The 12,923-nt window shown below is 34.4% G+C and overlaps 2 protein-coding genes across 4 annotated transcripts; one reads left to right on the forward strand and one right to left on the reverse strand.

The window, feature by feature from the left end:
* The first annotated feature begins 386 nt into the window (after window positions 1-386).
* Window positions 387-11,026, forward strand: LOC111494725 (protein BLISTER-like). Of its 3 annotated transcripts, none has more exons than XR_002720221.1 (14): window positions 387-899; window positions 1,794-2,490; window positions 2,614-3,293; window positions 4,287-4,406; window positions 5,111-5,176; window positions 5,913-6,023; window positions 7,180-7,256; window positions 7,982-8,049; window positions 8,558-8,668; window positions 8,801-8,973; window positions 9,545-9,613; window positions 9,816-9,980; window positions 10,569-10,728; window positions 10,795-11,026. XR_002720221.1 is itself a non-coding variant. In XM_023144698.1 (13 exons), exons 1-13 carry the CDS (start codon window positions 822-824, stop codon window positions 10,647-10,649), a joined length of 2,496 nt encoding a protein of 831 aa, XP_023000466.1. In that variant the 5' UTR covers window positions 387-821; the 3' UTR covers window positions 10,650-11,026. The 3 variants fall into 3 exon arrangements, 1 of the variants encoding a protein (XP_023000466.1); XR_002720222.1 differs by having other exon boundaries at window positions 10,801-11,026; XM_023144698.1 differs by having other exon boundaries at window positions 10,569-11,026.
* Window positions 11,027-11,640: 614 nt separating this feature from the next.
* Window positions 11,641-12,369, reverse strand: LOC111494812 (late embryogenesis abundant protein 1-like). The gene is made up of 3 exons (XM_023144805.1): window positions 12,284-12,369; window positions 11,976-12,110; window positions 11,641-11,877 (listed from the first exon to the last, which is right to left on the reverse strand). Exons 1-3 carry the CDS (start codon window positions 12,335-12,337, stop codon window positions 11,797-11,799), a joined length of 270 nt encoding a protein of 89 aa, XP_023000573.1. The 5' UTR covers window positions 12,338-12,369; the 3' UTR covers window positions 11,641-11,796.
* Window positions 12,370-12,923: the final 554 nt, after the last annotated feature.

The raw sequence follows: 12,923 nt of genomic DNA on the forward strand, positions 1-12,923 counted from the left end.
CCCAATTGTACGGTTCAACTATTTTAATAATTTGCACGATAGAGAGTAGTATCCTTCTTCTTGTTACTTAGATAGGTCAGATAGGTCATTTTGAGGACATTTTGTTATTGTAATTAATTTTTAATACACTAAAAATCCATATTTTATTTTGATGATAAGAATTTTTATACTAAACTTTCAAAAATTAATTGTTATAAAATCGAGAGTACATGTACGAATTTTTTGAAAAATAATTTGGATTCAGAATAAATTTATAATTGCTAATTAATTTTAAACATTTCCCCGCCGCGAACGAACACAGGGAATGAAACACATGCTTGACGCTTCCGTTATTCTCATGATACAATTTTTTTTAAAATTATTATTTGTTATAAAAAAAATTTCGACGCCTCACCCAAATTACAACAGCAAAATCCGCAAAAATTTCCTTTGTAAGAACAATCTACCAACGCACACATACAGGGATCGAAGTTAGCAGAGGAGATCTGCCAGACTGCTGTTCATTCCCCCCCCCCACAGATCTCCTCTTGTCCGATCCGATTGGAATCCGCCTCCTTTTATAACTTGGGATTGTTTTCAACAACATTTTCCTCCTACAGCAATTCGTAATTCTTTCATTTTTTGGACGGTTATCATGATTTTCGGTTTCCTTTTCTGCTAATTTAGTCTCGCAGTGTTTGGTTTAGATTCATTGTATTCCGCTCGGGGTGATTGGTTTGATTCCTTTTGTGGGGTTGTGTTTTTATACCCGGTAATGGTGTCGTCATAAGGATTTTAGGCTTCTTTGTGATTGTTTGCTTGAGCTGGGGATTGTTGTTTTGATGGCTTCGGCTCAGGTTTTGCCCAATTCTATGGCTTCGACTCGGAAATTAGAGCATTTGGAAGCAGGGAAGCGTCGGGTATGGGATTTTTCTTCTCTTTTCTTTGAACGTTTTTCATGTGAAACTATCGGCAATCAATGTAGAGATTCTGTATGCAATAGGCTGGTTGAGTTGGGATTAAATTGACGACGATCGAACTGCTAGGGAAACGTTTGATTTTCTAACTTCTGTTATTTGCATTAGGAAATTTTTGGTTTCTATATTATATAATATTCTCCTACACACAGAGCTTCTTATACCCGTTTTGTGGAAGGGGAGATACGTCAATGCTGATGTTTTCCTTTGCTAAGTATCTGGCTGTAACTTGTTTGCTTGATGCTTGTACTTTTGATCAAATGTTTTAAGCTGTGGGGTCGATATCGATTGCATCTATGACAGGGAATTGATCCACCTTCTGGTGCTTGTTCAACTTTTTATCTGGATTATAGTAACTTACTCAGAGGATTGTAATGGATGTCTGATAGCTTTAAGCACGTTCCATAACTTTTATTTTTTAATATACAAGTGTAAAGGCTTACCTAAAGAAGATTGTGAAAAAGTTCTGAAACCTTTTTTTTTCCGAGTACTTTCTATCATTAAATTGGTTGTTCTGTTGTGTCTACCCAAGGTTTTGACATTAAGAACTTATCTTCTCTATGCAAAAAAAAAAAAAAAAAAAAAAAAAAAAAAAAAAAAAAAAAAAAAAAAAAAAAAAAAAAAAAAAAAAAAAAAAAANNAAAAAAAAAAAAAAAAAAAAAAAAAAAAAAAAAAAAAAAAAAAAAAAAAAAAAAAAACATCACACATCATATGGATGAAGTAATCAGAGCGACAAATGATTGCGATAGCAGAAACTGGAGAAAGTACCCCTTTTTCTTTTATCACTTCATTGATTCTTGTTGCATGTAAAATTTGATTACTTCCTTTTTCTTGCAGTTAGAGGAGTTCAGAAAGAAAAAGGCAGCAGAACGAGTCAAGAAAGCCGCACCACCAAGCCAAAACCACATTTCAGCTGGTGGTTCCCAGGAACAGAAACCTTTAGAATCTGAACATGCTCAACGAATTACAGATTCTGATGGAGCTACGACAACGAATGGAGCTGGCAGATCTGCTATTGAATCATCCTCTGTGGTAGTCAAAGATGACAGAAATAAAAATAGCTTTTCTCAGAATATTGATCAACATGTCTTGAATGAAAGACATGCGGACTATCCTTTTACAAGAAATGGGGATGGAGCCTTTTCTGCTAAACCGGTGAAGCAACCATCAAATGGTCAAGGGCTCTCTGGAACCACACATGGTATTAGTGGAAACAAAATATTAGAAATAAATAAGGATTCCGGAGTAAGCAGTGGCTCCCAGGCTAGAATTCCGTTTGGGAGTGCATCTGGCATTGGGCAACACGCAAGTAAAGAGACCGATAATATTTTTGGTCAGTCTGCTCTCCGTGAGGTGGATGGACCACTCAATAGAAGAGATGGTCAAGAAAATTCTATACTTAAGAGCTCTGGTCCTTTGCATAAGTTTTCTGCAAACATTTCTCCACAGAATACTATCGGAAATTTACAATATACAGATTCCAGTAGTAACAATATTTTGGCTAGTGGACATTCTTTCACGTCATCTAATGATGGTAATTTTGACTGGATTTCAATTTCTATATATCTTGTGATGTTTGATTTTTTTTTTTCTTATTCTTTTTCATGTTCTATCCAGGGAGGATTGATGATAACGGATTGTTTTGTATTTTTTATAGGCTTCTTTAATAGTACAAGTAGAAAAGGATATAGTTCCCAAAAAGTTGGGGAAAATGTGCACAGAACTTCAGAATTCATTGGAGAGCAGACATCTGATCTTGGACAACTAAAGCCCTTTGATGTAACTGATTTTACTAGAATCAAGCCTTCAAACATGCAGTCATCTGAATCTGCTGGTTCTAATACTGACTCGAGAAGCCCCTCCATCTATGAACCGTCATATACAACATCATCTGAAAATAGTTTTAGGAGGTCTCGCTCATTGTTTCTTGATTCTCTTACTGTACCCAAGGCTCCTTCAGGGAGTTTTCTTGGGCTTGCTGAACATGATAAGGGATCTAGAATATCTGATGGGTTTAAAGCAAATGAAAAAGAGGCCACAATATCCTTCTCTTTTCAGAATCTTATCAAATCTGATGGGTTCAGAACAAACGAACGCGATGGCTCAGAGTCATTGCCTTTTCAGAAGCCATTAATGGATATGAAAACAGCAGGAACATCCTCAAAATTTTCCTCTCAAAACACTCCAGTATCATATAGCGATTCCTTTCCTCCTCCAGTTTTTGTTGCTAAGGGTGTGGACCAGCCAATTGTAGGGATAGAGGAGGATAGTATGCTGGAGAAGAAACACGAGCTTTATTCATCCAAGAAATATGAAGATTTTGCTGCTTTGGAGCAGGTACTTTTATATTTGGTTGTGGTCATTGAATCTCGAACTGGTCCATCTAATATGTAAATTTGCAATATAACAAGAAAGATTATATTATGTTCTTTTTGAATTTTTATTTAAATCAGTTCACCAAAACTAAAAGATAATTTATATGTGTTTCTGTAGTTGCAATTGGTATGGGGATGGACCCTTTCTACAGTATTTCCAACTAGAAAAGTTAACGAGTTGAGAAAATTATGCAGTTATATTTTACATTTAGTCTACTATACATCTTGGAGTACTGAGGTTCTACCCCATTTGTTTTTCTGTATAGAATCAAGTATTTCCCATGTTTATGTAAACTCAAGTAGTATTTTTTTAATCATTATCATTATAAGAAACAGTTTTATTGATGATATGAAATTACTGCATGGAGTGAACTCCGATCCAAGTGAGTTACTTAAAATTGAGAATTTCAAGTTTGTGTTGCTGCATACCTTCACTTGAAGGAGCAGACGATCTTATTTCCTTTACTTCATTATTTTCATGTCATACTGAAATGAGTCCTCTTGCTTTGTAGTAGTTTGATTGATTTTGAAAATTACATTCCAAGACATTTCTTTATTGTTGAATCTTTCAATGGACATTCCTATTATGTATAGCTCGAGTGTTGTTGACCCTTAGCCTGATCCATCAAAAGGAAAACAGGTTAATTTAAAACTTCCAGAAGCTTGTTGAAGAGTTCTTACTATTTTTTTTTTTTTTCAGAATAGATAGCTGAACTTGGTGAAATGTAATTATTGCAATTTATTTGACTCCACGTACTATATAGAATGAAGATGTTGCAAAGAAATGATACTGCTTAAATAAATGATGAACTACATACCTTTTTGTGCTTCTTGGGAAATGTTTTTCCCATCTTCTAACTTTTTTTCATTCTTGAGCTTCCTTTGCATTTCTTTCTCTCGTGAAGATCATATTCCATTGACATTCTTTGTGATCTTGAATTTTCTTCTTGTTCAGCACATTGAAGATTTGACACAAGAGAAATTCTCATTACAAAAAGCTGTGGAGGCTTCAAGGGCTTTAGCAGAGTCCTTAGCTGCTGAAAATTCATCTCTTACAGATAGCTATAATCAACAGGTTAGTTTATAGAATCTGCGTGGGTATCATGTAACGCTATCACCTTTCCGATGACTAAACATTTTTTGTTCATGACCTACTTTCTATATTTTGCTGGTCTTGATATCTGACTAAGTAATAATCTATGGCTTTCATCATTCAGACATTTACAGTTTTGTTAAAATTTGACTGTTCTGCTAACATGTGTTAGCTGTATGTATATTTTCTAATTAAAAAGTTCCTCTGTCCAGCTGATGTGACTTCACAACCAATAATGTACTAAATACGAAGAAACAACCACCTTCCCATTTGAGCATCCTTATTCTTGTGATGAATCATAGAGTTCGATTCCAAATTTAAACCTTTTATTTTAACGATCAGACGTTGTTTCTTACAAGTTGAAGAATCTAATGTCTTATAGGCTGTCTGGATATAGAAGATGGCATAGTTCATGTTTTTAGGTGCCCCTTTCATATTGTTATTTATTTATTATTATTATTATTTATTTACGATTGTTTTCTGAGGAAGACCAATTAGAGTGTGTTTTTTCCCCATTTAGTATCTTTCATTTGTTCAATGAAAAGCAAGTGGGAGCCCTTTAAACATTTGCAGTTTTCACGCTGACACTCTTCAAATTAAATTAATGTGAGATTAATTCTTGATAACCATATGCCTTTGATTGAACTCTTTTATTTTTGTTTTCCTTTTTCTTGGTAATCCTTCAGAGAAGTGTTGTCAACCAACTAAAATCTGATATGGAGATGTTACAAGAGGAAATGAAGACGCAAATGGTTAGTCTTTTTCTTATCTCTGATAGTTTCTTCCTTTTTGTTAGTTTTTCACTGAAAATCAAGTTTCCAGACTGAAATGGGGTGACTAGCCTCCACAATGGATGTTATTTTGATTTTCTTTCCCGATTTCTGTATTCCTCTGGATTTTTTATGGATCATGAAGAGTGTGCTTGTGAGAAGTTTGTTTTAAGAACGAACTATGCTATAATAGTACAGACATGTATTCAATCTGAAAGCTGGATATAATTTTTAATCATTGGTATCCAATTTAGTTCTAACTTCTTAATTGACTTGATCATTGTTGATATTCTAGATTCAATTCATGAATTAGCATGGGGATTTAGATGATTTATATTAATTTTGTCCTGATATATCCAAAGAACTGTTACAGTGTTGTCCTGAGACTTTGTGAGACGCCTTTGACTCCTTTGGAGTTTTGGAAGTGAAATTGAATCCATTTTACCTTTCCTTACTTGCATTATGTGTGATGTTTATTAAACTTACTGTTGTAGCTTGTGCCAGATGTGTCATTCTCAGTTCTCACACCTGCATATTTTCATTAATTTGAAGACTTAAGATTTCACGTTCCAAGTACTTTTTGCTTCTACAATGCTTCATGAGCAGATTTATAAAAAAGTATTATACATGTTTATGAAATGAGGAGTTTTCCCCAATTATTGTACAGACGTGTGTGCATATACATGTGTATGTGTGTGTGACTCCTTCACTTCACCAGGTTGAACTGGAATCTATCAAACTTGAGTATGCAAATGTACAACTAGAGTGTAATGCAGCTGATGAACGTGCCAAGCTGATAGCTTCTGAAGTAATTGGTCTTGAAGATAAGGTAATGATTTTTTGATATCATAATTGTAGGTTTCCTCCGTCGAAAAGTGAAGTTATAGTTCCAAAGACCTTCAATTCGATACAGCTTTTTTCAGTTTAAGTTCTTTTGGACTGCCTATCTTAGTTTGTAGCCAAGGGTTTGATCTTGATGACCATAGATTGTTCAGAAAAGGTTGTTTCATATTTCCATTTTTTTTTCTTTTCTTTATACTGAAATAAAATAAATAAAATGATTATCTTGTAAAAATATGCACGTTAAGTTTCTCTTTCCCTATGCAAAATAATTGATCAATCCAGTCGTTGCAAAATAATTGAATTTTACATCTGCGTCTCCTTTTTGAATTCAACTTGTAGCTCTAGCTTCTTTCTAGAATGAGCTTCCAAACAAAGAGCCATTTCTTTGTGAAGCTTTTCCAATTCGAATTCTAGTTGATCAATCCAGTCGTTGAGATTTTCAATAAAGACTACATATGGCTCTATTTTGGAGGAGTTTTCAGGAACCCCATAGAAAAACTTCGAAGGGGGAAATTAGGAGTGCATTTGAACTTAAAGAAAATGGGAGTTCTTAAATCCTCTCTTTGGTGTTCTCAATCCAAGATTTTTGCTGGGTTCTCTCTCCAAATATTTGTCTTAATTGGGCTGCGTTCTTCTCCGCCCAAATGATTACATCCTTGAAAATGAAATCTTCCTCGGTCATTAAGAATAATTAGAAAAGCACCTTGAAAACCAAAGTCTTATTTAAAGCGTTATCATCTAATGAAGATTTCTTCCAAACTGAAGACTTCCAAGTTGATTATGATATGTGCATAATTTGGAGGTCGAGGAATGACATTCATTTAGATCAGAATGTCTATCAAATTAAGCTGTAAAATGCAACTGTTGTGATTTGGGTAGACATCCTTTTTGGATTTTGATATTAGCACTCTTCATGGTTTATCTATCCATTGTTGCATTATAGATATGTCGCTCTTCATTTGACTGGTTAAATATATATTTTGTTTGGATTTAATTGAGGAATTTAACATGTTCTTGTTATGCTTTCCATATGACAATGAATGATATTGACCGTCCTGCTTAGGGATTGGACTGGAGTCCTACTTGCATTATGTTTGGATGATTAATTATGTCTAAAATGTGTTTCTTATTTATTTATATAGGCCTTAAGACTAAGGTCTAATGAGTTAAAGCTGGAGAGGCAATTGGAGAACTTAGAAGCTGAAATCTCTTCATACAAGTACGTCATCCAATATTGTGGCCATTAACAAATAACCTCTGGTTCTTAAATCAATCATCACCTTAAGTCCCTCAGTTATTTTGACATGGTTATTTCTTTGTTTGGTAAAGTTCCAGAAATGGCTATTCATGGAAATCAAGTGTTTTGAATGACTAGGCTAAGCATTGCACCTATTTAAAACTTTTTGTTTTGTTTTTTTTCCGACAAAAAATATCATTGAAAAAAAGGAGAGAACTTCTAGGATAGGCCATACGGAAAATAAAAAGCCTCACCAACCAAAGGTAAAGGAAAACAAAGTGATACGGGAATTTCATTGGTGTTTCATACAAATTTTAGGGAGAACTTAGAATGCTTCTGTGATCACAGTTCAGTTAAAAGCCAGAGATGTTATTTTATGCATGAGTGCTTCAAAGTTTTACTGTGAGGCTTGTGGTTAGAATGAAATAATGGGTTGTATTTATTTATTTATTATTAAAAAAAAGTATGGGCGGAAGTTGAGTTTGGCATGATTTTTCACTTCCAACTTTGTGTAGTTTTTGTCTTTGCTCTACCATTTTTAGTTACTCCATGTGTAATTAGTTCATATTTTGGAGCAATCTTAGTTTTCCTTATTTTTACTTCTCATTTAATCAATGGAAGGTTATCCGTTATAAAGGATTTTTGTCTTTAGCTATTCTTACTAACTGGAGCTTAAAAATAAACTATAATTTTATTGGATCCTGCAGGAAGAAAATGTCTATCATGGAGAAAGAACGTCAAGATTTTCAGTCAACTATTGATGCTCTTCAGGAAGGTAAGTGTAATGAAGATTGTCGTAAAAATAATAATGTTTGTAATTTTAATAGACTAATTTGAATGCTTTACTATTTTTCTATTTATTTTCTTATTAATCTCTAATAGTGCTAGAAACAATACATTTGAGATATTTGTTTATCGGAGATGGTGGATTGTTTGACGATCTCTTTTGTGATTAATTTTTTCTGCGTGGAAGAGAGTATTGAACTTGCTACAATTTTCCCTTTCCCCCATACATTTTCTTTTCATGAATTGAATTAAATGGAACCATAATTGTTCTTGAAAATAATTGCCTGTTTGTGTTCTGTTTTTTAGAAATGATAACAAGTAGATCCACCACTTTTTTTCTTTGCTGTTTCGGTGTTATTTGTTAGCATTTCTCCTCCTATCGTGAACGGTATGATGTGATGATATCATTTTTTGGTACACTTTAAGAAGACCCTTCTGGTTTCCATCTTTTAAATAACATCATAGTTATCTGTCATTTCATCCATTCTTTTTAACAGAGAAGAAGCTGCTGCAGTCGAAGTATCGCAAAGCTTCTACAAGTGGAAAGTCTATTGATATTAGCAATACTTCTAATAGAAAAGACATGGCGACATCTACAGAAGAGTTAGGTGATGAGAGCTTCCTTTTTCATCTCTTTTTCATAAGTTTACTTCACCCATCTTTTTTCTCAAGATAAACTTTGTCACAGTAATTTTTTATTTACTTTTGTATTTAATGTTTAATTCATGCAATGAATACAGATACTACTCCTGGTACTTCTAACCATGAAGTAAAAGATGGAGCATCTTTTACTGAAGATGATACCTCCGGAGTTCCCATGCTGCTTGAAAATGCTACTACTGAAGTTTCATCAGTCATTATCCCTCCCGATCACATGAGGACGGTTCAAAACATCAATGCTCTAATGGCTGAGGTAACATCCGTTAATGAATATGAACTTTTTTTTTTCTTGTTATATACAAGAAAATATAATATAAATTATGTCTAGTTTCGGGAATTAAGAATTCGCAATAGAAGTTGTAATACTTATCTTGGGGGTTTTATCATCTTTTTTTATTTTCCTCTTTTTATGTGATTATTGTTTCAATTGTTTTAGCTTTTGTTCCCTATTGGTTTTTGCAGTCATTAAAGTGAGTAATTGACTTCTTCTCTTGTCTTTCAATAATAAACCCTGGTGATTTGGGGAGCGGGTTATCTCTACCCCTTGCCCTTAAGTTGTTTTCCTTTTCTCGATATGAATATACAAGTTTCCGTTTCATATACACACACACACACACACACACGTGTACACATAAAGAAAGAAAGAAGGGAGTACCTTTTGGCCAATTGAGCATCCTTTTCGTTGCCCTCTTTGTCTCATGAGAGATGTCATGTCCCTCTTATTGATATGACGGTTTCTTTCCTAACCACATAGAAAAGAGGAATAAGTTATTTAATGTATCCAATATTATTGACTTGTGATGATGGATTTTATTGATTTGCAGTTAGCTTTAGAGAAAGAGGAGTTAACACAAGCTTTGGCATCTGAGTTAACTGGCAATTCTAGGTTGAAGGTAAATTTTTGTCCAATCTGAATATTGTACACACTATCGGTTCTTTTATACATGTTCACCTTAATAGCTATTACCCTACCTTCAAAAAATACAATTGGCTGGAGATTCAAGCCTGTATGTTAGGAACTGAATTTTAGACTGCTCATATTGTCCCTCAACCTGAGTCTTTTATGTTTGTACAATTATTTGATTCTTTATGAAGGAGTTGAACAAAGAGCTCACTAGGAAACTAGAAGCACAAACTCAAAGATTAGAGCTTTTGACTGCTCAAAGTATGGCTGGTGAGATTGTTCCTGTGAGTCATCTTGATTCTCGCGCAGTGCATCATGAACCTGAAAATATCGTACTTGCAGATGAAGGCGATGAGGTATTGTTATCTGTCATTAAGTCATCTTAGTCTGCCATGTGTCCTGTGTTGTTTGTTGTGTTTGTATGCACTTGCACGTGATCCGGTGTGGGGGGTGGGATTAAGTATAAATAATTGCTGCTCATCTGCATTCAGAAAAAAAATTGGCGGCTTAGTGTGAGATCCCACATTGGTTGGAGAGGGGAATGAAACATTCCTTATAAGGGTGTGAAAACCTCTCCACAGCAGACGCGTTTTAAAACTGTGAGGCTGACACGATACGTAACGGGCCAAAAGGGACAATATCTGCTTGCGGTGGGCTTGGGCTGTTACAAATGGTATCAGAGCTAGACACCGGACGGTGTGCCAGCGAGGACGGTGTTCCAGCGAGGACGCTGGCCCCCAAGGAGGGTAGATTGTGAGATCTCACATCGATTAGAGAGGGGAACAAAGCATTTCTTATAAGAGTGTAGAAATCTCTACCTACTAGACACGTTTAACGGGCCAAAACATACAATATTTACTAGCAGTGGGCTTGGGCACTTAGAGTATGGTTTGATCTTACTGTTGGAATTAGTTCGGTCGACATATAAAGGTTCTCATTCTTAGGTGGTGGAGAGAGTCTTGGGATGGATTATGAAGCTCTTTCCAAGTGGCTCATCGCGCCGAAGAACCAGCAAGCTTCTTTGAGATTGTGGGGGGTGATTCATTGACAATGGAAGGCCAATGCTTGAAGCTTCCATTGTTCTTTGATCCTTCAAGTTGCTAGGTAATACATTGGAGATCATAAGTTGTACATTTCGTGTCGGTTTTTTAATTCTCTTTTACATCAAAGAAGCAGGCTACCCTTGACCTTTTGAGGCCATCCAAATTGTTATTTCTTCAAGGAAGATGGAAAAGGAGCTTCACAAATTTTGGTGGAAGTGTTACTTCGTATACACTTAGACAGGAAAGGAAATAGGGTTTTGAGTTGTAATGTTTGTTTTTTGTTCTGCACTTCAACGTTATCACGATGGTTACGGGATTGAGTTGAGCCCTATGATGAAAATTACCACATTGTTTTTCAATACTCTTAGTCAGAAATCTCTCATGAAAAATAGAATTAGATCTATTTTGTATCATAATATCTAAGAGATTCTTAGGTGAGTGAACGAAAAAAACAATGTGGAGTATTAATCCTTTTTTTGTCCGTGAAGATTCCACAACCGAGCGTCTTCTACTTTTAATAGGCTATGAACTAGTTCAATGCAACAACAATCCAAGGACGCGTACCCATGTAACATGCTACACACCAAGTAATAAGTGTAGAACAATTAGCTCATAAGTACCATCATTGTATAACCATTCATCAACGGAAGTAACTTTCCAAATTGGGTAAAAGTGCAACTTGATAGCATAGCTGAAGAAGTAGGGATAGATTAAATTGGAAAAATCAAATTGTAGAGAGCAAAGAGAGATTATATCTCGATGGAAGCTAAAAGTTAAAAGTTAGTTTTTGCTCGAAACGATATTAAGAGGAAGTTAATTGGCCTATTCTACTATATATCTCAATGGAATTGACATCGTCAGAACTCGAAAGTACGTGACTTTTTTTGGATATTGAAGTTCGAGTTATTAGTTGACCAACTCATACCGTCCACGCTCCTATTTAGCAAATTATCATAAATTATCACAGAGGTAAGAAAAATGAAGCGTTGTATATCTTGCTATGCTTTATTACATTCAAAAAGCAAGAGGATTTGTATCCAAATTCCAAACAAAATATTACCTAATAATAATAAACTTCATCAATTAAATTAATAATTTGAATTCTTTATTTAAAGAACTTTGGTGTTCTTCATTTCTTGTCACCCATTCCAAGTGTTTCCTTCACTGTGTCCACAGCATCTTGAGCCATATGAACCATCTTCTCTCCAGTCTGCAACAAAATAAAGCATCACAATCCAAACCCGAACCCAAACCCGAACGAGAAGCTCTTTAGACGTATTTTTATCAAAGAAAATTATTTGGAAGAACCTGTTGGAGAAAAGTAGTAGGTTCTTGTTTATCATGGTGGGCAGAAAGTTGAGCTTGAGCTGAATCAGTAGGCAATATGTCCCTTGGTTCATTGCCTGTGGATTGGGTGGCTTCCATCCATTCTTCTGTTCTTGCCTGCCTCATCATTTCAACCCATTCTTAACCATTTCCAAAACTTTACCCTCAAAAATCACTATTCACGATCCCGAGATCAAGATCATTCAAATCACACTCGATATCCATAATCAAACATACAAGAAAGTACGACAAAACATAAAGAACGAATATCGAAACATATTTTCAATCACCTGACTTAGGCTTTGGGTTTGGTCAGCATTGAAACTTTGCTGCATGCTAGACATATTCTCTCTTTTTTTTTCCTTAACAATTGAAGATTATTGTTTTTTTTTTTTGGGTTTTGAAGTTTATTGAGGCTGTTTATATAAGTTTAGAGGTTGCTTTTTTAGACTGACACGTGGAGGAGAGAGAGAGAAAGAGAGAGAGAGAGAGATTTGACTCACTCAAAACTTAAGAACTTGGAGAATAGAGAGAAAAATATGGAACCAATTGCTTAACAAAATAATTTGATTTACTTTAGATTATTATTAGAGTACGAGAAAATTACAGGTATATAAGTAAAGATATTATTTTTATATTAAATTAATTAAAATATTTGAAAGGTATGTCTGGTCTACAAAAAAAAAAAAAAAAAAAAAAAAAAAAAAAAAAAAAAAAAAAAAAAAAAAAANATTAGACTCAAAATAGAAACAAATTGAGTAAAAAAAATGTTATCTAACCGACCCCAACCCAATCCATAGTGTTGGGGTTGGTTCTGTTTTCTTGTTCAATTTAAATGACTCGTTTTAATTTCTAAATAAATAATAATAACAATAAATAAATAAATAAACATATTTTTTTAATAATTTTACAAAACAAAAAATATTAATG

Source organism: Cucurbita maxima, unplaced genomic scaffold (assembly GCF_002738345.1).
Source record: "Cucurbita maxima cultivar Rimu unplaced genomic scaffold, Cmax_1.0 Cma_Scf00020, whole genome shotgun sequence".
NCBI classification, from domain to species: Eukaryota; Viridiplantae; Streptophyta; class Magnoliopsida; order Cucurbitales; family Cucurbitaceae; genus Cucurbita; species Cucurbita maxima.